At 42.1% G+C, this 26,599-nt stretch overlaps 1 protein-coding gene across 2 annotated transcripts in view; it reads right to left on the bottom strand.

The window, feature by feature from the left end:
• Nucleotides 1-1,254: 1,254 nt before the first annotated feature.
• ETV4 (ETS variant transcription factor 4) overlaps nt 1,255-26,599 on the bottom strand; it is a 50,730-nt gene continuing 25,385 nt past the window's right edge. For both annotated transcript variants that reach the window (XM_070730170.1, XM_070730171.1), the window contains exons 6-13: nt 21,376-21,502; nt 16,419-16,493; nt 13,016-13,266; nt 8,426-8,500; nt 6,310-6,378; nt 4,316-4,479; nt 3,025-3,126; nt 1,255-2,013 (exon numbers count right to left, since the gene is read on the bottom strand). In XM_070730170.1, coding sequence (XP_070586271.1) covers nt 1,798-2,013; nt 3,025-3,126; nt 4,316-4,479; nt 6,310-6,378; nt 8,426-8,500; nt 13,016-13,266; nt 16,419-16,493; nt 21,376-21,502 — 1,079 coding nt within the window. In that variant the 3' untranslated portion in view covers nt 1,255-1,797. The remainder of the gene's footprint in view (nt 2,014-3,024; nt 3,127-4,315; nt 4,480-6,309; nt 6,379-8,425; nt 8,501-13,015; nt 13,267-16,418; nt 16,494-21,375; nt 21,503-26,599) is intronic.

Here is a 26,599-nt window from a genome sequence, read left to right on the forward strand (position 1 = left end):
ATCAAATTTAAAAACTTCATGAAAGTACTTTTTGTCTTTCACACTCCCAAAACAATTCATAACATTGGTTTTTAGGGCAGGGCCAAAACATACATAAGCCTGATTGCATAAATAGAGATGCATAGATAGAATATTCAGCTGCATCCACACACACACAAATAATCTATAGTAAATGAAGCATACTAAAAGCTGAAGGCATCATCTTGAATTTTGACTGATGGTGGCTTTTTGGGACAAAAATCCTGGAAATGTTCAGAGAGCAAACAAAAACTTTTCACTTAAAATTCATCTCCAAGAAGGATAAGGGACATGCTGCTGGCCGTATGGACACTTCTGAGAGAGAGAGCAAGCTCTAGTTTCTTTATAGAGACCAGAATTTATATCCTTGTATAATTATTCAGGCATATTAGATTCCAATGGGGCTTCTTCCAAACTCTGCCCAGTTCAACGCTCATTCTTGGGTGGCACAAGTATTCAAGCTGGCAGCAGACATTGAGCACTCTTGATTATATGCACATCAACAGTAGTCTTGTTACCTTTCTAAATTGGGCAGCCCTAAAAAGGTATCATTTTTCCGACATTAGTGATCAAATTCATTCATTCTACAATTTCATGAGATAGTTTGTTTAGTTTTGACTTCGCATTTCTTATGACTTCTATCACTGTGATTAGTAATTCACTCTTCATTTATAGTTTATGCAAATCATGGTTAAATAAAGCATGGCTTAGCACATGAAACCAAGCATCAGGCAAGCAGGAGGCATCTGATAAAGATGAAAGTGCCAGAATTTAAATGGAAAGCAAATTCAAGAAAATAAATTTGCAGGGAAGGCTCAAGAATACCTAGTTGCATGTAAAGCTTACATACATCCCATCTCAGTGGAAATTTTGCATGAATTAATCATTGGGCACAATAAGGCACAGTACCTAGGACCAAGGTATAGGGTAAGCTGTAGCAATTGTTTTATGCAGGACATTAAAAGTGTAATTCTTCACCAACTCTTCTCCCTTGAACACTTGGAATCATGATGGGTAAGTTTACACTCTCTCTGTTGCATATATCATTTATCCTCTTCAAAGGAGTCTACAATCCATCATCCAGATGCCAAGAAATTATTCTGAGTTTGGGGCGTACAAATTCAATCTGCCCCAAGCAAAGAAAAACTAAATTTAAAACCAGACAGACCTTGTTACTTTTCTTTGTTTAGGTTTCATTTAGTTATTGTTGAACCAAGATATTACTTAAAACAAAAAGACAAATATATAGAGCATTTTATTAACTTTATCTTATTTGTCCTCACAACATCCCTGTGAGGTAGGTTGCCCTCCCTTGAGAATTGCCTCATTCGTTCAAGGAGTCAATGACTAGGGCAGGATTTGAACCCAAATCCCAACTTTTGCTCTCAAAATGGCAGACCCCGCTGCCTTTTCTCCAAGGCTTCTGTTTTTGCTTCCAAGAGCCAAGGCCACATTCTATATGGATAACTGAGGGGGGGGGGGAATAAACCCTCCCTTTTATCGACCTGGTAATACCTTAATTTGGGAGAGTCAGGGCATCTGGATAAAGCTGAGCACTTACTGGCCGTATGCCCTTCTTGATGCCATGAAGAGATTACAGCAGAGATATCTGCTGCTACCAAGGATTCAATTCTCAAACCTTGAGAAATATATTTTATACATACATGCATGCATACATACATGTATGCACGTATGTATGTTTGTACATACGTATGTATAAATATATACAGATACACACACAAAACTCTCCCAGATGTCATTTGTCCATTCTACCGTCGGCTAGTATGTGCAGCTTCTCCCATAAGGCTGGGTACCTCCCAGACCTGACAGATAGGGAGCATTTCCATCCAGGTGTGACAAAGGCACGGTGTCTTCCTCGCTGACATGCCACTCCAATTCAGACTTCAGAGATGGACGCTGATTGTCAGGAAAAGCTAGGGAGAAGAGAACCTCAGGCTCACAGACGAACTTGTACACGTAACGCTCGCCAGCCACCTATGTCACAGAAGAGGGAGAGAAAACCAAGCACTAAAGCAGGTGTTCTGTCCTTTGCAAATCCTTCCCACCCCCTTATCACACACATACGTCCCCAAAAGGGACAACTGTCTTATGTTGCTTCTTCGTTCGACCCCTATTCTGAGCTCAATTCGGTTTCCTAGCAAACCAGGTGATTTCCAAAAGAGTGGGATAAAGATATGGAATAAATACTGGAAAAGCACTGGCCCAGACAGACTTTGGGGCATGCCGATGCCCTCAGCCACTGTCCCCTGCCAGAGCTACTGGAAGACCCCACATTTGAGACCCTCGTGCTTCTAATTGACTGCTTGGACTCTGGCCCAATAACCTGATTTGAGGTTGCACGCCCCTCTACCAAGGGGGGACACACACAAAATATAATATAATGTGCAGATGTAAATGCTGTGTAAAAATTAGCATTTGCAAACATTAAAAAAACAATCCAGATGGGAAGATGCTCAACCAGGATTTTCTTAAGGTGGATTTATGTCTCTCGTGAATAAGGAATAAAATCCAAGAGCATCAAGTGCTCCACAAGATTATTAAAACAAGCACTACAAAAAGGACAATGCTTCGTTATATCTTCCTGTACTCTTGAGACAATTCTTATGTTCTGATTGAGCCCCAGTTCACGGTGCTGCGTGAGACAGATCTCTTGACCTTCCTACACACCAAGACCTAATCCCTGCCTGAAGCATTAGAATTTTGCATTGTTGGTGGTCCTTCTCTTCAAATGTATGCCAACTTAGATTGCAAAATGTGCCATTCCAACTTGTATTTTTAATCCAATGATCAATGTTATTATTTTGGCACGTAGCCCTCCTCAAAATATTGAATAAAAACAATGAATAGATATTTAAAACTAAAATCATCTGTGTTCAAAATGCCCCTGCTAGAATTGTTGATGAGATTCTGGCAGTTCTCAGACAGATGAGTGCCCCCTTCCCAAATTTAAATGGCATGTGCCAAGCACGCAAACTCTAGACCAACCTTTTGCATAATGCCTTTTTCATAATAGTAACGAAGGGAGCGACTCAATTTGTCATAATTCATAGCTGGACGATTCTTCTGAAAGCCCCAAAGTTTTGCCACCTGCAGGACCAATCCATAGTGAGATCACATTTATATGCAAAAAAATTGGGACTAGGTTTTAGAGAGACAAATAAAAACTTTCTATTCATATATGGGCTATTTCTCTTAAACATCCAAATGACAATTGATAGACTATTCTGTGCACAATTACTTCCAGCATATCCATTTTTATTTAGTTTCCCCAATATTGACACTTTTGTCTATGGAGATTCTCAATTATCCAGATCATGGTTGTCCCCACCCAAAAGGCAGCTAGATTTTCTTGATATTTTTCTTTTGAAAAAAATTAGACTTCTCATCAAAGAAGCTTCTAGAAGCAAAAGGTTTTCCAAGAAAGTCCAGTTGCCTTTTAGGAGGAAAAAAAACCCTTTTTGGGATTAGCAGTTTTTGTAAGTAAACTTCTCCAATATAATGATTTTTAGGCTATCTACTTTGAACTCATATATATGGGCTTGAGTTACAACTGAAGTAGGAACTTGAAAAAACATAAGATTAGTTTATAACTGGCTTCATATCTGCCTGCCTGCCTGCCTGTCTATCTACTTATCTACTTATCTACCTATCTACCTACCTACCTCTATATCTATAGATAGATAGATAGATAGATAGATAGATAGATAGATAGATAGATAGATAGATATCTCTATCTCTATCTCTATCTCTATCTCTATCTATCTATCTATCTATCTATCTATCTATCACATGTTTTTTGCTGAAATTTTTATAATTAAGGGAGACTAGGATGGCACCATTTCGGCCTTATATAGAGATATAGATATAGAGATATAGAGAGATATATAGATATATCTTTACAAATAACATTTGTATTGAAGAGTCAAGTAAACAAGTCTACTTTTTAATTCAGAAAACCCTCCTCTTTCCAACAACTCCATTTTTGTAGGGTTCCAAAGCTGGTTTTCTTCAATTAGAAAGTTAGATATGTGCAACTTTTTCTGAGCCTATAGCCCATATGTGGCCAATGACCTGATACTGCCGTCAGCAAATAAAACTGTACTCTTTTTTTTTATCACAGTATAGTTTAACAATTTGAGGAGGATAGTGTCTGCCCTGCTCAATATTCCAAGATCAGATAGGGCTTTCACTAGGTTCCTGTAATCCACAATCAATGATGTGTAATATAAGATCATTTCCAACTTAATTTTTTTTAAAAAGTAAAATAAATTCTGACCTCTTCTGGTTCAATGAGTTTGAATTCCATTCCTCGACCTGTCCAGGCGATAAAATGGGAATTGCTTGGATCATCCAGCAAAGTCAGCAGGAACTGCCAAAGCTGCAGAGAACCACGCCGTTGATAAGGTGGGCCCTCGCGGTATCTTTCTTGCTTAACATCCCCTATTAAGGGCAATATATACAGTACAATAAAAGGGAAAAAATAAATTATTTTAAAAGCCCTTGCATTTTCTGGAGAAAATTCACAGGGAGCATCAATGCCATATCCTGAAATCAAATTTCTACATTTTGCTTCCTCTACAGGCAACCCCCCCCCCCAAAAAAAAAAGGGATTCTATTGTATCTACCAGCTTTCTCCAGCCTTTTGCTCTCCAGGAATACTGAGATGACAATTCTCAAACTTCCTAACAAACCTGTCTAGAGAATGGTTGGAAATTACAATCCCAATTAATTTGGTGAGGCTGTTATATTTCAAAATATTTCTCCTTTATTATCACACCATCTACGAGGAAACTTAACTGGAATTACAAATAGGTACGTTGATAAAGATATAGAGCACGGGTGTCAAACTGGCAGTCTGCGGGCCAGATGCGCAAGCCACGTCCACACCAGCTCCGCAAATGGAGAAAATGTTGTTAAATGTTATGTGACAACAACATAATGTGGCGAGTTTGACATCCATGATATAGAGGCAGTTAGAAGCAAGAGGGAACTATCAGAAAGTGAACCCCCAAATTGTCAAAAGTTAAAAAAACAAATCTAGTGTCAGCCCTGAATTCATCTTTAACTTGAAATCTTCAGAGCTGCCACAGCAGTCAATGGCCAAGCTGTGGGAACTGGAAATTAGGGGTGGACACAGTGTGGGGTGTATAGCCATAGCATTTTTCCCTTGGGAGTCAAGGATATTCAGCCTGCACCTGGGGAGGCGTGACTGGGAGACAGAGTTGGGACAGAGGCCTAAGTGGACCGTGTGGAGGCAGGGAAAGGAATTTTGACTTTATTCTGGGTGGGGTAAACCCAGGGGCTTCAGATTCGGATTTTCCCGGACATCTCTAATAAATTTAAGCTTTGAGGAAAATGCCTGCCTTGGAGTTTTGATTTTGTTGGGGGTGTTACTTGGAACCCTGACATGTAAATTGTAAAGTTGATATTTACAAATCTAAGTTATTATGCTTCACAAATAGCATGAAAAAGTGGATTCCATCTTGGATAACGAACAATCCAAATATCTACTGTACCTGTAAAATATATAAAGCATGATGTAAGCCAGTGATGGTGAACCTATGGCACGGATGCCACAGGTGGCAAGTGGAGCCATATCTGCTGGCACATGAGACGTTGCCCTAGCTCAGCTTGAACGTGCATGTGTGTGCCGGCCAGCTTATTTTCACACAGAAGCTCTGGAAGGGTTTTTTTGGCTTCCAGAGAGCCTCTGGGGGGATGGGGGAGGGTGCTTTTACTCTCTCTTGGCTCCAGGAAGTCTTTGGAGCCTGGGGAGGGTGAAACACAAGTCTACTGGGCCCACCAGAAGTTGGGAAACAGGTTGTTTTTGTTGGCGGGGGAAGCTGTTTTTGCCCTTCTCAGGCCTTGAATTATGGGTGTGGGCACTCGCACATGCACAATAGCGCACACCCATGCTCTTTCAGCACCCCAGGGAAAAAAGGTTCGCCATCACTGATGTAAGCTGAAGTCTAGCATCTGTAAACTTTGCAAAATTAGAGTGGGGGGTCTACTATAACTGAAGAAGTAATGCTTAGTCCATTGGTTCCCAATCCTTTTTTCACCATGGATTCCCTTTAAATATCTTTTGTGGTCATGGACCCCCCAAGACAAGGTTTAAATCTTAACATTTCTTCAAGCCTTCACGAATTCCTCTGCAATGGCATTGCTGAACCCTTTGGGTCTATGTAGCACAGGTGGAGAACCGCTGGCTTAAGGGAATACTATATTTATGAAAGATGTATTCTTAGTTCAAATGCTACTGTGTCTGACCTTCAGACCTCTCAGGAACAACACAAGCATCTTCTGCAAATGGTTGCATTTGTTTCTCATAACCATAGCCTGCAAAATAAAATAAAATAAAATAAAATACTACCCCAAAGAATAACAGGTAAATATCAAGAATCTGATCTGCATTTCTTCTAAATATATTTAAGTCCCTACCATTGAGAGATTAACTACCCATGATTGATCGCACAGTAACTGCTGGTCCTTAGGCTTAACCATGTGAGACTTTCTTATCAATATAAAACCTTCCATTGTTAATTTTACTAATTATTCTCCCAGAAGTTAAGATAACTGTATATTCAGTAGGTGAGCTTTTTCTTTCATTGTTTAGTTGTGGGTGGGGAGGTGATGCTTTATAGATACTATGGCTGAAACCAGAGTAGGGAGAATTGTCTCTTTCCTAAAAGTTTGAATCTGCCTCTTATAACACACATCCCAAATCCCTTTTGATATTGTTCATTCCAACTAGCAATAAGTCCATTAGCAAACAACTCTGTATCTTTTCAAAATGAATGTCTACCTACAAGTCAGCATTTGGTGTGGAATATACTTAAATATAATTGATGCAACCCTCTTGTGTGGATATTTGCACTCTCTTAGATAAAGTCTGAAAGAAACCGAATTTATTTATTTATTTATTTATTTAATTTATTCAATTTTTATGCCGCCCTTCTCCTTAGACTTAGGGCAGCTTACAACATGTTAGCAATAGCGCTTCTTAACAGAGCCAGCGTATTGCCCCCACAATCCAGGTCCTCATTTTACCCACCTCGGAAGGATGGAAGGCTGAGTCAACCTTGAGCCGGTGATGAGATTTGAATCGCTGACTTACAGATCTACAGTCAGCTTCTGTGGCCTGCAGTACTGCACTCTCCCTGCTGCGCCACCCCGGCTCATTCTAAGAATAATGTGGTCCATAATGCTAAGAATAATGTGGTCCATGTGCTCTTGTAACTAGTGATAGGCGAACCCAATGGTGTTCGGGTTCGGCAAGTTTGGACGAACTTTACGCAAAATTCGGCCGAACCCGAACCGAATCTGAACCCGAATGGGGAATCCCACCAATAGATTCCGGGGGCGGAGCTTTGACGTCATGTATACCGGCATGTTGCTAAGGACAGCAAGGTGATCACTTCCTGGATTCCATGGAATCCAGGAAGTGATCACCTTGGCATCCTTAGCAACCTGCCGGTGACGTCAAGGCTCCACCCCCGGAATCTCTTCGTGGGAGGGATTCTCCAGCACCTTCAAAGGGAGGTCTTCACGTAAAAATAAACATTGTTATTTTTATGTGAAAGGACATCGCAGTGGCGCTGCAAGCAAAGGGCGGTCCTTTCACGTAAAAATAAACATGTTTAATTTTATGTGAAAGGACCGCCCTTTGCTTGCAGTGCCGCTGCGGCGTCCTTTTTCGTAAAAATAACAATGTTTATTTTTACATCAAAGCTCCGAACGTGACCCTGAACTTTGCCTGAAGTTTCAAAAAATTTCGTGTTCGTGTTCGGCATACCGAACACCGCAAAATTCGGAACGGACCCGAATTGTGAGGGTTCGGTTTGCCCATCACTACTTGTAACTGATTGTTTAGGAGCTTGCCTTGCCTCCTAGGACTGAGTCTTAGAATCAGTTACAAGTTCAAGCCCTTTTAGGAACCCTTCAGGGTGGAACTCTTTTAGATTGTCTTGTCTCTGCTATACCTTCTACTTGTTTGATGTCGGATAAAAGAAAGGCTTAAGCTCACTTCTTGCACTCCACAGATTTTTCCATGCAAACAATCAAAGCAGTATCCACTAAGAATCTTGCAAGATTCTTACATGAATCCTACAAATTCACAGAGCATGTTTGCTTTAAAAAGAAGTGGATTTTTTTCCCTGTGAAATAATATAAGCTGGAATTTGTTCCCATTATCCACTCAAGCATCCAAATCTACTCCCAGAACAATCATAACTGGTCATATGGTCAGCCAGATGTTTATACTGGATTTGGCATTTTATCCACTTGTCATGTCATTCCTTGGGACCTGGAAAAGGCAGTTGTTGTTATTGTTATTGCCATCTTAAAGAGAAAATTATACCAGGAACCCTAAAATTATTTTTCTCACCTAATATGCCTTCAGAACTGGAACAACTTGGTAGTCCTTCTGTGTTCATATGCATTGAATGGCAACTTGCCACATCTGTAACTCAAACAAAAAAAATGAGCATGGAATAAATAGGATTTGCTGGTCTTGTTTCAGAGGTATAACTGTTGAAGCTGTCAATGCTTTTATTGGATACCATTTTGGGAAACAAATAGGATATGAAATCCGAAATGAATTAATTCTTATTGGAACTCACTTCCATCCATATTTTTATAATTAAGATATTTTAAGGCCAATTTTACTATGGTTTTTCTTCAGGACACTTTTTTTTGTTCTAGCTTTTTATTTTTAAGAATTTGTTTGACATTTGTCTGATTTGAATGAATGAATATTATTAGTTTAAGTGGAGAGGAGTTTTTTTTAAAGTGGAATATAAAATGATTAAAATAAATTACAATGTATGAGAGAAATATGCCGTGCCTTTTTTATAAGGTCTGGAGATCCTCTGATCTCTCAATTGCTGTTGAACCATTACTCTCAGAAACTCCATCTAAACTAGCTTGCTATAAGGGGTGCTGGGAATTGTAATTGATCAACATCTGGAGGGCCTTGAATTATCCATACTTACAAAAACATCTTTCAATAGCGAAATCCATGATTCACTGGACACTTTCCGCCTAACAGGGTTTTTTTTATTTACAAGTATACAAAACATAAAAGACAATCATAACAGTTGACAATTGAAACCTAATACATTACAATATGTCTGGATGTAAAAATATAACAATCAATAAACATATAGACTTACAAAAAGAGGATAGAGAGAAAGTAGAGAGGAGAAGAAGAAGGGGGAAAAAAGAGGAGAAGCAAAGAAGAGGAGAGAAAAAGAAAAAGAGAGAAGGGTGGGCGAGTGTACAGTGGAGCTGTGTTAAGAATATGAACTAATTTTAAATTTATTAGCTCATTACCTTAGATCAAGATTAGTCATATAGATGGGAAGAAGCAAGCCTTGAATTAATCACAGCATAGAGATTTTGGAACTAGAAGTAAAATTTCATATTTATATATCTAATATCTCTTGCAACTATTGAAAAAGAAAAGGAAAGGTTTTATACCAGATTTCTGTCTGATCTAATATATACCCATTTTGCACACAGCAGGAGGGAAAAATGAAAGCAAGTAAACATTTATTCAACATTAATGGGTTAAGTCCTGAAAAGACAGCTCTGGTGGATAATTCAATCTTATTCTTTTCCTAATCGCTGACACTTTAAGAAGTTTACAGCAGGAGCAAAAGCAAGTGAGGAAAGACACTAATGGCAGTCCCTGGGGAAACGTGGAGCTGTAAAAAGGGTCAGGGAGGGTGTGCATTTCTCCTCGATAGCCAAAGGCTTTCCTACTTCAAACGCCAGTTGGATGCTTCCCTCCCAGGTCTGCAGGTGTCGTTTTCTGTGCATGCTCCCACTTTCTCCGGGCAGTGAGCCAAGCTTTGGCTTGTGTTACTAGCCTGCCGGCTGATTTCAGTTGCACCACTAGGAGAGCATGAGCGGTGAAACCCAAAACTCCTTATCCGGAGCCCAGTTCCTGTGCATCCATTTTGTGAATGAAATTCCTTTCCATTCCAGCCAGCCACAGAGACAGGCTCTGGGCCAAACCAGCAGGAAGGTAGAGACTCAAGGTTATGCAATGCTTTGCCAGCCCTGGGGAACAGAATAGTTTTTCCTCTTTCTTTCCAAGCATTTAAAGGTCAGGGAATCCATAAAAACCTCTCTTTTATAGGCAGAGGTGGTAGAAAAAGAAACATACTTGAAGTTTAATGGGTATTTTTTGGGGGGGGAGGCAAGCAACTTAAAACATTTTAACATACAGGATTTCTCATGAGCTGGAGAAGGGTTGGCATTTTTCCCTCCTGCCAAGCTACATCAAGCTAGATAAATGGATTGGGCAACTGCCCATGAATCAAGGTAAACTCCATACAGTTTTCTTGCCAGCCTTATGGAAGAGATTTCCCATGGTAATCTTTTGCATTTCAAAAAAATTGTTAAGTTATGCTACAGACCTGGTGGTTCCTCAACCAATGAACTCACTGAGGTTTCAAGATCAGCCAATGGAATTAAGGGTGCTCTATGTCCCCTGTACCACAATGGCAAGAGAGCATAACACCAGAAACAAACATCCCTCTGCATGATTTTTGTTCTTTCATTTATGTATAAAACTACTACAACAATATCAGGTGTGTATGAAAGAGAATCTGAACAAAACGTACAATATATTGGGAATACACAAAAAATAGTAATATAGTCAAACCTCGTCTTACGAACCTAATTGGTTCCAGGGGGAGGTTCGTAAGACGAAAGGTTCGTAAGAGGAAACATTGTTTCCCATAGGAAACAATGTAAAGTCAATTAATCCGTGCAACCAAAAAAAACCCCCGCAAAAAAACCGCTGCCGTCCGGCTGTCACCTTTTAAAACAGCCTGGGGGCTTCTCAGCGACCTCCCGAACGCCGAACGCCAAACCCGAACTTCCGGGTTCGGCATTCGGGAGGCCGCCGAGAAGCCCCCAGGCTGTTTTAAAAGGTGACAGCCGGGCGGCGGGGCTTCCCAGCAGTCTCCGAACGCCGAACGCGGAAGTTCGGGTTTGGCGTTCGGCTTCGGGAAGCCGCGCGGCTGTTTTAAAAGGTCACAGCCGGGCTGGGGGGCTTCCCAGCAACCTCCTGAGCCCCGAACTTTTGCCGAACTTCCGGGTTCGGGGTTCTGGAGGTTGCTGGGAAGCCCCCCAGCCCGGCTGTGACCTTTTAAAACAGCCGCGCGGCTTGCCAGCAGCTTCCCGAAGCCGAACGCCAAACCCGAACTTCCGCGTTCGGCGTTCGGAGACTGCTGGGAAGCCGCGCGGCTATTTTAAAAGGTGACAGCCAGGCTGGGGGGCTTCCCAGCAACCCCCCGAACCCGGAAGTTCGGCAAAAGTTTGGGGTTCGGGAGGTTGCTGGGAAGCCCCCCAGCCCGGCTGTGACTTTTTAAAACAGCCGGGCGGCTTCCCAGCAGCTTCCCAAAGCCGAACGCCAAACCCGAACTTCCGCGTTCGGCGTTCGGCGACTGCTGGGAAGCCGCGCAGCTGTTTTAAAAGGTGACAGCCGGGCTGGGGGGCTTCCCAGCAACCTCCCGAACCCGGAAGTTTGGCAAACGTTTGGGGTTCGGGAGGTTGCTGGGAAGCCCCCCAGCCCGGCTGTGACCTTTTAAAACAGCCGCGCGGCTTCCCAGCAGCTTCCCGAAGCCGAACGCCAAACCCAAACTTCCGCGTTCGGCGTTTGGAGACTGCTGGGAAGCTGCGCGGCTGTTTTAAAAGGTGACAGCCAGGCTGGGGGGCTTCCCAGCAACCTCCCGAACCGAACCCGGGGTTCAGAAAAATTTTGCCTCTTTTTACGAACTTTTTTTGAGTTACGAACCGGCATTCGGGAGGCTACTGGGAAGCCCCGCCGCCCGGCTGTCACCTTTTAAAACAGCCGCGCGGCTTCCCAGCAGTCTCCGAACGCCGGTTCATAACTCGAAAAAAGTTCGTAAGACGAGGCAAAATTTTTCTGAACCCCGGGTTTGTATCACGAGTTGTTCGTAAGATGAGGGGTTCGTATCTTGAGGTACCACCAGTGTTCCCTCTAATTTTTTTTTGGGCTGGGCGGAAAAGCATAGTGTCTGAGCGGCAGGCCCTTCGGGACTGGGCGGCACAGAAATAATAAATAAACAAATAAATAAATAAATAAATGCTGTGTGTCTATAACAGTGAGCTCATAATAGGGCAACTCTATCAATATCAAAATGCCACTTAAATAGTTGAGCTAGTTTCAAACTAGATTTTGATTTTCTTTCTCTCTTCCTTACTCCCATTCTTTTTCTTTCTCTTTTCCTTCCTCTCTTTTTTCTATCTGTTTCTCTCTCTTCCTCTCTCTCTCCTTCCCTCTCACTCTTTCCCTCTTGGCTTCTGGGCAGGTTTGGAAAACTCTGAGTTGATGATGATTTTTAAGTGAGCGATTGCTCACTGCTCAGCTTAGAGAGAACTATGGGTACCACTGTACTGTGTGGAAGAAAAAGATATCTTCCAGATCAAGTCCCAGATACACTGGATTATGACTTTGCTCATCCCCTACCAGAATAAGGGGGTGGTAAGCATTGTAAACCACCATGTATGGCATGCCTGTGTTTGGCAGAAGATTTAAATCCACAATCCCAGAGTTTCTGGCTGGATGTATCATTGGGAAATACAGTTACATACAGATATAAATCTTGTTCTATGTGCTCAGTTTTAGTATGTTCATAAGTGAAATCAACAAATGGCATCTTTCAATAGCAGCAAGGATCCAAGGTTTTGGCAGGACCAGTATTGAGGCCTCCCCACTTCTTTTTCACTTTTTTTGGGTGTGTGTGTGTGTGTGTAGTATTACAAGTAATGGCAAGTAAACCCAAATGCTTTGATTGTTGATCAGCGTAGCTGCACCAAGCAAATTTCAGACTGTTTCTGTGGCAGGTAAAAGATAAACCAGGTCCAAAGAACTAATGCTAGTCCTAAACTCATGCACACACATATATACACACTATATCCCCACTTTCTTGCACTCTACCTGTGTCAAAGGCATAGTCCACTTGCTCCTGTTTTATCACCACATCAGTTGCATACTGGGAATTGTCTACATCTCCCAGCGTGTTCACTTGATCAAAAATGGGGTCGTGGAATTCCTGCTTGAAGCCCTGTGGGGGATATGGCACACATGGGGCAGACCATGGACATTGATAAATGGAAGGATTGTCTGATACCAAGGCTTGAGAGGCAGAGAAGGACTGGCTGGTCTCACCATGCAGCTGGTACAAGGAACTAGAAGGAATGCAGAAGAAGCCATAATTGTACAGGCAGATAAAAAAAATTTAAAAACCCAGTCATTTAATCACCTGATCATCTCTAACAGTACACAAAGGAACTGGGGACCCAAAATTGCTTTGAAAAGAGTCCCAAGATCAGGAAATGGAACACTTATGCTCAACCAAGTTTACCAAAGCAAAGTTCCCATCATCCCCTTTTCAACATGCACTTGAGATTATGGGATCCTTTTGAATTATGAACCAAGGTAGCTTATTTAGTACCCTCCATTGGACATGTCACATAAACAGGGGTGGGTTACTGCCCGGACGAGGGGGAGGGAATGCAGTAGGGTAGCAAAAAGGGAGCTCCACCCCAGAGTACCCAATTTGCACTGGTAGATATTGAAAGAAAATGCAGGGCATCCTGTATAAGCCACACGCACAGTGTGGTAGTAAAAAATTTGGTAGCCCTTCACTGCATGTAAATTGCTAAATTCAATCGACATAGTTATATTCTTAGTTCTGTTTGTGCTAGAACTAACTTCTCCCCCATCAGCTGTGTCATCTGAATAACGTTAATTCTTTCGTTATTCTTCGGAGAGGGGCGGCATACAGATCTAATAAATTATTATTATTGTTTTGTTTAGTAGCTGCTATGGAGGAAAATTCCTAGAGGTGGGGGTTGTCAAAATAGGGTTGCTGCCGGAACTCTGTGTCTCTATTTGCTTCACTGTCGCCATCTATGATATTTGAAGCATAGTTGGAACCAGAATAGAAAGAGTGGAAAATGTCTCCATCTGTGGTAGAACCGGCTCCTCATTTGGATTATAGTGTTCCCTCGATTTCTGCGGGGGATGCGTTCTGAGACCGCCCACGAAAGTCGAATTTCCGCGAAGTAGAGATGCGGAAGTAAATACAGTGATCCCCCGTTTATTGCGTCCCCAACCATTGCGAACAGGGTACTTCGCTATTTTTCAACCCGGAAGTCAAAAATACCATCTACGCATGCGTGCCGGGCACGCATGCGTAGATGGCAGCGGCTTCCCTGGGTCTTCCCCCTCTTGCTGGCATCAGCGAGGAGTTTCCCCACCGCCCACGCAAACTCCTCGCTGCCGCCCGCCCTTCGCCCGCCCACGCCGTTCATTCTCGCCGCTTTTGAGCTGAGTCCGGGAGCGAATTCGCTCCCGGACTCAGCTCAAAACCGCCGATAGCAAGCGGCAAGGAACGGCTTGTCTCGGCGCTTTCGAGCTGTCAGCTCGAAAGCGCCGAGACAAGCCGTTCCTTGCCGCTTGCTATCGGCGCTTTTGAGCTGAGTCCGGAAGCGAATTCGCTTCCGGACTCAGCTCAAAAGCGCCGAGAGCCAGCGCCCCCCGGACCCCCAACCCGGGTTTGGGGGGCTGCTAGGAAGCCCTCCATGCCGGCGGCAAACAGCCGCCCCGCCCCCAATCTTCGGCTCCTCGCTAGCGCTGTGGGAGTAAAAACACCGTCTGCACATGCGCAGACGGTGTTTTTACTTCCGCATCGCTACTTCGCGAAAACCCGCTCGTTGCGGGGGCTCCTGGAACGGAACCCTCGCAACGAGCGGGGGATCACTGTACACCATTTTTGGCTATGGGCAGTATCACAAGCCATCCCTTAACACTTTAAACCCCTAAATTACCGTTTCCCATTCCCTTAACAACCATTTACTCACCATTATTACTGGTACTCACCTTTGAATAAGGCACTTAGTGATCCTGATATTTATAAACATAATTATTTATTAACAAGAATTATTATTTTTTGGTTATTTATTTGCAAAAATTATTAGTTTGGCGATGACTTATGACGTCATCGGATGGGAAAAACCATGGTATAGGAAAAAACCTGCAAAGTATTTTTTAATTAATATTTTTTGAAAAACCGTGGTATAGGCTATTCGCGAAGTTCGAACCCGCGAAAATCGAGGGAACACTGTACTGCGTATTTCGTAAAGTTTTAAAAATGGCAATGATGGTCTCTGAACTACTGTTGTGAGCTGCCCCGAGTCTACGGAGAGGGGTGGCATACAAATCTAATTAATTAATTAATTAATTAATTAATAATAACAACTGTAGTAGCTTAAACTCCAATTTTACAATGTGTGCTGACTGATTCAATCAACCCTGTTGTACCCAACAAGCACCAAGTCATAAAAAAAAATCAATCATATTTTAGCCTAACCCATAATATGAACCCAGGTACCAGGTGAGCATAATGTTGTTTAATGAAAAGGAGGACTAGGGATAGCAGTGTTCCAATATTTCAGTAGTTGCCATAAAAAAGAAATAGTCAATCTATTTTCCAAAGCATCTGAAAGCAGGACAAGAAGAAATAAATGGAAACTAAGCAAGGAGAGAAGTAAACTGGAACTAAGAAGACATTTCCTGACAGTTAGAACAATTAATCAGAAGTTGTGGATGCTCCGACACTGGAAGAGTCTTTAAGAAGAGATTGGACATCTATTTGTTTGAAATGGTGTAGGATTTCCTGCCTGAGCAGAGAGTTGGACTAGAAGACCTCCAAGGTCCTTTCCAACTCTGTCATTCTATTCTATTCTTCCTGAAAGGTAATTTTTGAAAGAGCAACAGAGTTCTTATAATGGATTAAGCTGCCCTAAACCTTTCAGATAAAGTCCGAGTTATTAGAATTTTTATCCACAAAAATGATATGCAAAACTGCAAAAAGGATGAAGATAGATCATGATATGTGCTGTTATGTCATGTTATGTGAGTTTTTGTCTGTAAGGTTGATGTTGTTATTATGATTTTTGTGTTTCAATTTTGTATATTTGTACGTATGTGTCTTTTTCATTTTTTTTCCTGTTTTTTTTTTTTTAAATGCTTAATTTTTTTTAAAGAAAAGACTACTGGTGCACCACAAAGGCACTATATATGGAGGATGAAAGAGAAAGGATACATTTTTAAATCATCTGCATACATATTAAGTTTTTACTATCCAAATGTGTGGGTGTACGTGAGAAAGTTACTGTACGTTAGTTCTAAAGTTAGTGTAACAGTACATTAGCATTGTAAAGCACCCAAAACCACCTATGTGTGAGTTCGGTGGGCTTATACATTTATTTAATAAACATATTAGCAGAACATTAAAAAAAGGAAGAAATTTTATCTGCCCATTTCATTGGCTTACCTGTGTTCCATACAATACGCCTGGCCAGGTGCTGCCTGGAGTGGGCCGTGGTGGCTCACATTGTTTGAATCTTGCCTAGAGAAAAGTACAAGCATCAGGTGCAGCAAGATATAACCCTCTCCCCCCTGCTGTTTTTTTCCCATTCCCCCTAACAAAACCCTGATGCGTCATAATAGATAGGCTCTGAAGAGGTTATTTATTTAGGATTCGAGTGAGACTTTATTTTTATTTTGCAGTTAGAAACATAGAAACATAGAAGTCTGACGGCAGAAAAAGACCTCATGGTCCATCTAGTCTGCCCTTATACTATTTTCTGTATTTTATCTTAGGATGGATATATGTTTATCCCAGGCATGTTTAAATTCAGTTACTGTGGATTTATCTACCATGTCTGCTGGAAGTTTGTTCCAAGGATCTACTACTCTTTCAGTAAAATAATATTTTCTCATGTTGCTGGACAAATGCACCGATAACCTATATTTTTCAAAGGTAACAGGGCTTTTTTTCTGGTCTCCGACTTTTCTTTCTTTCCTTATCACACATACTAAATTAAACTGAGGGCTACACATGATTCTTAAGCCACAGGTTGCCATGCTGATGATTTTAAAGCAGAGCTCCACCTGTTTGGCTACTGAAAGCTCTGGATACTGATACAACCACAGGGGAATATTCATTCTATGAAATTTAAATTAAACCAAAATTACCTTTTGATATCTTCTGATCTGGCCTATTTTTTTGGGAAATAGGCTTCTAATATGCAACTCATCAAGACAAAAAATGCTCCTGCTTTAAAGGAGGTGAAACAAAAGGGAGCAGAGGAAATTGGATAGCACCATTTAGATGTGATATGGACTTCAGGAGGGGGAAGAGAAGTGGAAAGAGCTCTATAGGTAAGAACATAACAAGGAACATGGCAGTGGTGGGCGCCAGATTGCGCAATTTGCACGAAACCACCATCTTCGCTGGTCCATCTTTCCCCCCGGATTTTTGGGCCTTTTTTGCTTCTTTTGCATGCACGGAAGCAAAATCTTGCAAGGGGACACACGCATGGGCTCACCTGGGGGCGAGTGCCCAAATCAACAGGATTTGTATGCACCGCACCAGTATGCGGGAAAGTGGAACCCACCGCTGGAATAGGGGTAGGAAAACAAGTGAGAGGGACCTAGGAGATCTTGATGGTAAATAAGGGCTAGGAGATGGCATTTGAATCCAAGACCCTAGATCAGTGGTAGGCAAACTTGGCCCTCCTATGACTTGTGGACTTCAACTCCCAGAATTCCTGAGCCAGTCATGCTAGCTGAGGAATTCTGGGAGCTGAAGTCCACATGTCATAGAAGAGCCAACTTTGCCTACCCCTGCCCTAGATGTTGAAGTGGCAAGTGTAAGGGAGGAAAATGAGGGAAGAGGAGATACTGAAATGTGGCAAGCAAAGGCTAGAGAACAGAAAGTTACAAAAAGCAACGCAAGGTGTGTCAGGACCATTAAGAGAATTTATGAATGGTGAGACAGATTTTTTTTTTTATGTGTGGCATTTTTTTTTTACAATGTCACACATAAAGAAATATAACATGACTCAGTGACAAATTGTTCCCTGGTTTCTAGGAAATGGATGAATTGACATTAAAACTGCATACCTGCCCTAAAGGGCAGGTATTCTTTGTCTAAGGAACAAAGAATCAACAAGGATTTTAAGATTGAAGAGATAATGTAAGAGACTGAAACAATTAATCTCCACCCAACAGTATCTTAACACAAACATAAGGGATCATCCACAGTAGTGTTTCAAAGAGGAAATACTTGATTGGACAGGAGCACCAATATTTGGGCTGTTTTTCAAATTTTATTTATTTATTTTAGGCACCTACACTATCGTACACCACAGTGTGTGATACTGCCTGGTATGTTAGAAGGAGTATGTCCTTTGAAAATTCATTCCCACACCTGCGCCTTTTGCATTGCTACACAGCTTTGTCCAAGTAAAGGCTTAAGCAAATTAAATAAATACCTAACGGCTGTATTTTAAGCTAGGTTTGACATGCTGGTCATACTTTTTTTTAAAGCTTTCTGTTAATCTATTTTTACAGCTTCCAATCCAGTTAATAATTTGTGATTCAACATGGCAAACCAATTCAGAAAATGGGATAATTTAAAAACTAAATTAAATATGTTAAGCATGTTGGATTAAAAAAAAATATCAGAAAATGGGATAATTTGGGAAACTAAGTTAAAAGGTTAAGCATGTTGGATGAAAACAACCAGAATGTGCCAGCCAACCCACTTAGCTGCCCCCACAAGCTAAATTCAGAAGTGGAAAAAGGGAGTTGTAAGGATGAGATTTGCTCATTTCTGCCTATGTGTTATTCCCTGAATCGGGAAAAATCCAAGGTTTTGATCCAACTGGATCAAGAAGAGAGAATCAACCAAGAAAGAAGGCCTGCCTTGCAGTAGACTCAAGGTTGACTCAGCCTTCCATCCTTCCGAGGTGGGTAAAATGAGGACCCAGATTGTGGGGGCAATAGGCTGGCTCTGTTAAAAAAAAGTGCTATTGCTAACATGTTGTAAGCCGCCCTGAGTCTAAGAAGGGCGGCATAAAAATCAACTGAATGAATGAATGAATAATAATAATAATAATAATAATAATAATAATAATAATTAATAATAATAATAATAATAATAATTAATAATAATAATAATAATAATAATAATAATAATAATAATAATTAAAAAAAAAAGAAGTGTGAATCCTGGAGATGTGGATCTTGGAGAATTTGTTGTCACAGTGGACAACAGAACAGTTGGTGTTGAGGATTGTTACACAACAATTAATCAGGGTTCCTCCATTCTTCCAGCCCAATGCTATCATACGTTAACCTGTCTGGTATTCTTGCTGAATGAAGGCAATTGTCATTCAACATTATTTACATATTCAACAAGGAGCTACTTCTGATTATCTTCACAGAATCATAACATTGGAATGCGTCTAGGAGTTCATCTAGCCATCTCCCTATGCTCAATGCAACATCACTCCAGATGGACATTTGACCTCCGCTTCAATATTTCCAAGCAGACGAATGCTTATCAGCTCCCTTAGGCAGCTTTGTTTTCTCTACTGATTAGCTCATGCTTCTTCCAACAGTATGTCAAGATCCCCAATTCCCATCCCCTGAACCCCTTCTGGCAGCAGATAAATTTGGTCTATCTGGGTAAAATGAATCATTATTATAAGTCTTTTTCAACCATCTCTCCAAATTAAACTTGTTGAATAATTTCAGCAGCAACTTCCCATCTGCATAAATTTTGTATGTGCTTTTTCAAATTGAACATAATGCTTCAGAGGCAGTCTGAATAATTCTTATTAGAATTATTATTAGAATTCTTATTAGAATAAGAATGCAAATTAAAACTGCGCAGACTATGAAAACGATGAAGGGTTTCAGATTTTGCATAAACTCCAAGCACCTCTTGGCTATACATCACTACATACTGATTGTTTTCAAGATTTTATACAATCTGGGGGACGGGGGGAATTAAGAATCACAAATCTCACTGATTCCTTACAATCAGTGACTTTTTTCCCCCAGGTTCATACAAATGTATGAGAAAATTCAGGACACTTTAATAGTCAAGAGATGCTTTTATGAGGCCCTTCACTTGGTTCTAAAACATGTAGTCTTCATGCATTCTAGTCTAATCACCCTGCAAACAGAAGAATAAAAAGACTGGGTATTATTGAACCAAGAACTGAGAGCAAATCTTACTTAGAACATGTCCCTCTTCGTTAATTTTTAAAGCAGAACCTTGTTCAGCTAACTTCACTTAGTCTCTTTGACACTTCGCTCGTTTCGTCCCCAAAACACAATTTCAATAGTCTTATTTTATTTTTCTGAACTGCTAAACACCCAATTTGTTACTTTTACACCACTGATCTGTGAAATTCAGTTTTCTTTTCCCCTTTTCAATAACTGAATTTACACGATCAATTTGATGGTTAATGGATAAATCCCTACATCTGGGTGAGACCCATATTCTCCAATGGCAGGGTGGTATTGAATATTTATCAACCTGTCAGCACTACCAACCAAGCGGGGTTCCCTACTTACCACTACTGGAACGATGCACATGCAGCTTTCCGTTGCCAACATGCACACATGCTCATGCCCAGCAAGATCTTCCTTTTGCGCATGAGCAGGAAGCAAAGTCTCCCAAGAGGATATGCACGCATGAAATTTCAGCAATTTTGTTTTGTTTCCACGCATGTGCAGAAGCAAAAAATAGCCAAAATCTCTTGCACATGTCCTCTCACAAGATTTTGCTTCCTACGCATGCTCAGAAACAAGTTCTCATTGGGGCATGTGTGTATGCACACCAGCGATGTGGAGCTTCATGCACAGCTCCATTTTCACTATCAGTATGGAGTGTGGCCCATACTGGCTAGCATGGGAATACAGAATAGAGAATACAGACACCAGCTTCAAAATATGCAGGGTAGTGGTCAGTTATTGGACAATACAGTGTTACAAGGCTTGGATATAGTTAATTTCTGCATGTCTTGGCCTTTTTCTCAAGCTTGCCTGAACCAGCAAGATCTGAAGGTAACCTCTACTTAGCACTCTTGGCAATAGAGCTGGGGTGGCGCAGCAGGTAGAGTGCTGTACTGCAGGCCACTGAAGCTGACTGTAGATCTGTAGGTCAGCGGTTCAAATCTCATCACCGGCTCAAGGTTGACTCATCCTTCCATCCTTCCGAGGTGGGTAAAATGAGGACCCCCAGACAATATGCTGGGTCTGTTCAAAAGTGCTATTGCTAACATTTAAGCTGCCCTGAGTCTAAGGAGAAGGGCGGCATTAAAAAAAAAAATCGAATAAATAAAAATAAATAAATAAATAAATAATTCCTAACAAATTCTCATGACTGCAGGAACACAAGGTGATCAGCATTTGTTCCGTGGCAGCATTACCTGGCGTATAAGCATTGCTCCCTGGGTTGGTAATGAAAAGGCTGTGTGCGTCTGCAGGAACTGAAAGCATTCACACATGGGCTTTGTAGTTCCTTTTTTATCTTAGCTGGAGGACTGTGAAGGGCCACTGGGTAGGAAAAAAGTAGAGTAAGGACATCAGGATACTCATCCGTCTGAGTTTGCATCAACCAAGCATAACAAGGGGGCAAGGGCTTCCCTCCCCTCCCAACCCCAAGGAAGAAATTGAGAACTAGATGTTCCCTCTGATTTGAAGTGGGGGTGGGGTGGGGGGAGAAGTGCTTTAACCTGCATTGGAATTGTATTTGCAGAGCCTAGCTAGAACGGAATCTGAGCTAGGACTTTGTACAAGAAGACATTCTTAGCATGCAACACTCCCAAGATTTAAACTTCTTGGTTAAGAGTACACCAATTGATTATGAAAATGGCCTAAGAGCTTGGTTCCAGTCCAGGTAGGCAATAGTTTGCTTAAATAGTCCTATATGAAATAAGGCAGTTTCTGTATTTCATGCAGCTCCATCCCTCCTTCAACAATTATTTAGATTAGTTCTCAGTTATATCTGAGAAATTCCTTGGAATGTTGTGTTTGTTCATTAAATTTAGATTTACAACCTGACCTTTCAAAAGGAGCTTCATACAGCTCCTTTTTCATCCTTGTCCTCCAATTTTCACCCATATTATTAACCCTTTAAAGGGTAGGTTAAGAGATGGTAACTGGCCCAGAATCATCTAATCATGCTTCTTTCTTCTAAATGCTCACTTTGGTTGGATACCTATTGAGTTAGTCATAAAGCCATGGGTTTTGTGAGTTTTATGAGGTTCTCCTCCATGAATTTCTATGATGTTCTAGGAAAGTGATGGCAAATCTTTTTTTTCTCAGGTGCCAAGAGTGTGGGCGCGCACTATCGTGAATGTGTGAGTGCCTACACCCATGGTTCAATGCCTGGGAAGGGCAAAAACAGCTTTCCCCACCTCCCGGAGGCTCTCTGGAGGTCGAAAATGGCCAGTTTCTGTTGGGCCCAGTAGGGTTGTGTTTCGCCCTCCCCAGGCTCCAAAGGCTTCCCTGGAGCTGGAGGAGGGTACAAACGACCTCCCCCATCTCCATGGAGGCTCTCTGGAAGCCAAAAACGCCCTCCCAGGGCCTCTGTGCATGCCAAAAATCAGCTGGCCGGCACACACATGCACACTGGAGTTGAGCTAGGGCAATGACTCACATGCCAGCAAATATGGATTTGCGTGCCACCTGTGCCACCCATGCCATAGGTTCGTCATCACTGTTCTAGGAGTTTTTATGAGAAACTATGAGAGGAATATTCTATTCTAAGAGTTTTGGGCATTTTTCTCATTTACTTCCTATAAAAACATTTTAATCAAGGAAGAGCCACCATACAAAAAAAACCCCAATTCTGTTTTTAGTGTGTCACGCACAAGTTAAATAAAAAAAGTTTGTAATTATGGGCTCATGGTCTTCATCTTAATTACTTTTCTTTCTCCCCACAAATGCCCCTGGCCTTATTATTGGGGATGGTTTAGTTTTGGGGAGATGCCTCACCCAGCCACCTCCAAGTTGTGCCCCACTGAGATGCGTTTCCTACCTGGGACTTGTAGCACTGTCACATTCCTCAGCATTATGTCCAGGAAAGAAATCCCATTGCACTGGTAAAAAAACTTCTCATGAGTTCAATCAAACTTCTCAAACTCACAAGAAGTTTTCTTTTACTGGTACAATGGGCCTTCTTCCCTGGCCATAAGGCTGAGGAACGCATTGGAGTTACAAGTCGCAGGTAGGACACATGAAGAGGCAGTGGCAGAGCCAAAGGGGCTGTGGGAAGCGAGTGAAAGAGGCGGTGGCAGGAGGCAGAATTGAAGGGGTGGCGGGAGGCAGAGCTGAAGGGGCTTGCTCTCACTCTCGTGGCTAGAAGCTGTTGTGTTTGGGCCTGGGCCAGCCGTTGCTCCCACAGATGGGAGAGACACGGCACAAAGTGAGTGCGAAAGCCTGGCTGACAGCCAGGAAGATGTGGCAGACAGCCAGGAAGATGTGGCAGACAGCCAGGAAGACGTGGCAGACAGCCAGGAGGACGAGGCCACTGGTTCGCAGGATTCAGCAGACAGCCCAGGGGATTTGGCATGCAGTCCCTCAGACAGTCTTTCATCCTTGGATTCTTCTGCAGATCAATATATTGATCTGCATAGCCGAACAGCTATGCAAAGAAGGGATCGATTGAAGGAGTATTACAAGTCATCAGAGTAGCACCTGGGCTGGGTGTGGTTCTTATACTGAGGGCTGGGTGTGGTTCCCTTAATGAGGACTAAAGGTATAAAAGGGAACAAAGGCACAAAGCAAACTGTGGCTGTTTATCTGTGTTATTTTGTGGTTCCTGCTCTGAAGTTTTTGTGCCATGCCTTTGGAGTTTTCAACCCAGCTTTTTCAGACACGTGGGAGGTGAAACCTCTGGGACTTGCTGTTTGCTCCAAAGATTCAAAAGGACTCCTGAAATGTCTTTGCTCATTCCAGGTTGTCTTTGTTTGTTTTTTCCTGTGTTTTTGTATGTGGCTGAAGTAAGCCTTGCACTATCATTATTTCCGGACACTAAGGACTGTTTTGAGTAACCCTTTTTTGTTTATTTAATACAGGTTTGCTGATTAGCAGAGCACGTGTGTGTTTGATTTCTTTTCCTTGGACTGTTACGCATTGCCTGAGCCCAGTCAGGCAGAACAGGAGCTAGTCTTTCTTTGGTGGGTGAGCGAGCAAGCAAGGGAAGCAGCGGTGACAGGCACAGCCAAAGGGGCAGTGGCAGAGTCGAAGGGGTGGTGAGAGGCGAGCGAAGGAGGTGATGGCAGGAGGCAGAGCTGAAGGGGCAGGAGGAGGCAGAACTAAAAGGGCTTGCTCTCCCGGCTGGAAACTGGTCTTTCTATAGCAGGCGAGTGAGCGAGCAAGTGAGGGAGGGAAGCAGCGGTGACAGGCACAGCCAAAGGGGCAATGGCAGAGCCGAAGGATTGGTGGGAGGTGAGCGAAGGAGGTGACGGCAGGAGACAGAGTTGAAATGGTTTGCTCTTGCTTTCCCGCCCAGGAGCCTGTCTTTCTGCAGCGAGCACTCTTTTGACTAGGGGAGAGAGTGAGAGAGAGGGAGGGAGAGAGAGAGGGTAAGAGAGAGGTGGTTACGTGCATCCCCCTTGCAGGCCTGGCTCGGCTCTTCTGGGCTGCCTTCAGCAGCATTTTGAAACATTTTCCTGCCTGCGATGAAGGGATTGATGCTCGCCTCCTGTTCTTCACAGGCAGAAGTGCATTTGAAATTGACGTAGGCACAGCCCAGATCAGTCGAGCTAGTCCCGCAGGCATAGTTCCCTCTAAGCTGAGCAGTGAGCAATCGCTCACTTAAAAATCATCATCAACTCAGAGTTTTCCAAACCTGCCCAGAAGCCGAGAGGGAAAGAGTGAGAGGGAAGGAGAGAGAGAGGAAGAGAGGAAGAGAGAGAAACAGATAGAAAAAAGAGAGGAAGGAAAAGAGAAAGAAAAAGAATGGGAGTAAGGAAGAGAAAGAAAATCAAAATCTAGTTTGAAACTAGCTCAACTATTTAAGTGGCATTTTGATATTGATAGAGTTGCCCTATTATGAGCTCACTGTTATAGACACACAGTACAGTATTTTATTTTGAAATTCTCTGAGGCAAAACAGGGTGGGTTTCTTATTTATTTGTTTGTTCATGTATTTATTTATTTATTTATTATTTCTGTGCCGCCCAGTCCCGAAGGGACTGCCGCTCAGACACTGTACTTTTCCGCCCACCCCCCAAAAAAATTAGAGGGAACACTGCCCGCAGGGTGTATGTGTACTACCTGTCGCTTTCCCAGTCAAAAAAATGCCCACTGGAGAAAGAGAAGCTCCCGGCACCTCCCCAGAAAGTATTTGAGGTGGGTGGGTATTTGGGGGGACTTATTTCAAGGCACGTCCTGAAAAGCCCTGTCAGGCTTATTATCAGGACATGTCTTATTATAGGGGAAACATGGTAATAACAACAGTATTGCAGGCACAACAACAAAAGAGAACAGCCTAATATGGAATGCAAGCCTTGCGCCACAAAGGATTTGCAGTGAAAATATAGTAGGCTAGAGATGTAAGAGAGATTCAGTTTGGTGTAGTAGTTTAGGCATTGAGATAGGAATTAGGAGGCCATCAGTTCTAGGCCTGCCATGAATCATGAAGCCAGTGTATGTGACAGAGGCAGGTGAGGATGAATTAACAAAGTATGGGGAAATCTAAAGAGACAAATTTCACTGGATCTATTCAGGTACACTTTGCACTGAAAATTAATAACAAAGAACAATAGGAATAATCTTTTTAGTCACATCCTATCTTTTCTGATCTTGGGAATAAAAATTCTCTGAAGAGAATTTTGTTGTTCATGAATGTTGTTCATAATATAATCTTAAATTTCCAAAATTAAAAGCACTAGAAATGGGCATTTCGATTTATAATTGCAAAAGAATCTGTGTCTAGGCAGGAAGAGACCCCTGTAGGTAAATATACTCAGAGGAATAAAACACTTGGCGGGACCCAGAGGAAGAGCCTTCTCTGTGGTGGCCCCGACCCTCTGGAACCAACTCCCCCCAGAGATTAGAATTGCCCCCACCCTCCTTGCCTTTCGTAAGCTGCTTAAAACCCACCTCTGTCGCCAGGCATGGGGGAACTAAGATACACTTTCCCCCTAGGCCTTCACAATTTTATGTATGGTATGTTTGTATGTATGATTGGTTTTTATATAATGGGTTTTTAACTGCTTTTTTAGTATTGGATTTTGTTGTACTGTTTTACTGCTGTTGTTAGCTGCCCCGAGTCTGCGGAGAGGGGCGGCATACAAATCCAATAAATAATAATAATAATAATAATAATAATAATAATAATAATAATGCTATCCCGACCCCAAATGCTCTCCAAATTTTTTAAAAAACTATTAAAATGATTATATCATTTAGTTTGTAAGCAAATGGTATTCAGGATATAAAAACTAGCTTGCGAGGAAAACTCCCAGAATTCTCCAGCCATTGAAGTTGAGGTTCACAAGTCTCAAAGTTGCCAAGTTTGAAGACCTCTGAGCTAAGGAGTGTGGCCCCTCATCTACCCTCCCAAGGGGAAGAGAAGTCTTAAGGGTCCTCCCTATGTTCAATCACTGAATGTCAAACATTAACAAGTTATTTGGCAGCTTA

The sequence above is a fragment of the Erythrolamprus reginae genome, chromosome Z (assembly GCF_031021105.1).
Source record: "Erythrolamprus reginae isolate rEryReg1 chromosome Z, rEryReg1.hap1, whole genome shotgun sequence".
NCBI classification, from domain to species: Eukaryota; Metazoa; Chordata; class Lepidosauria; order Squamata; family Dipsadidae; genus Erythrolamprus; species Erythrolamprus reginae.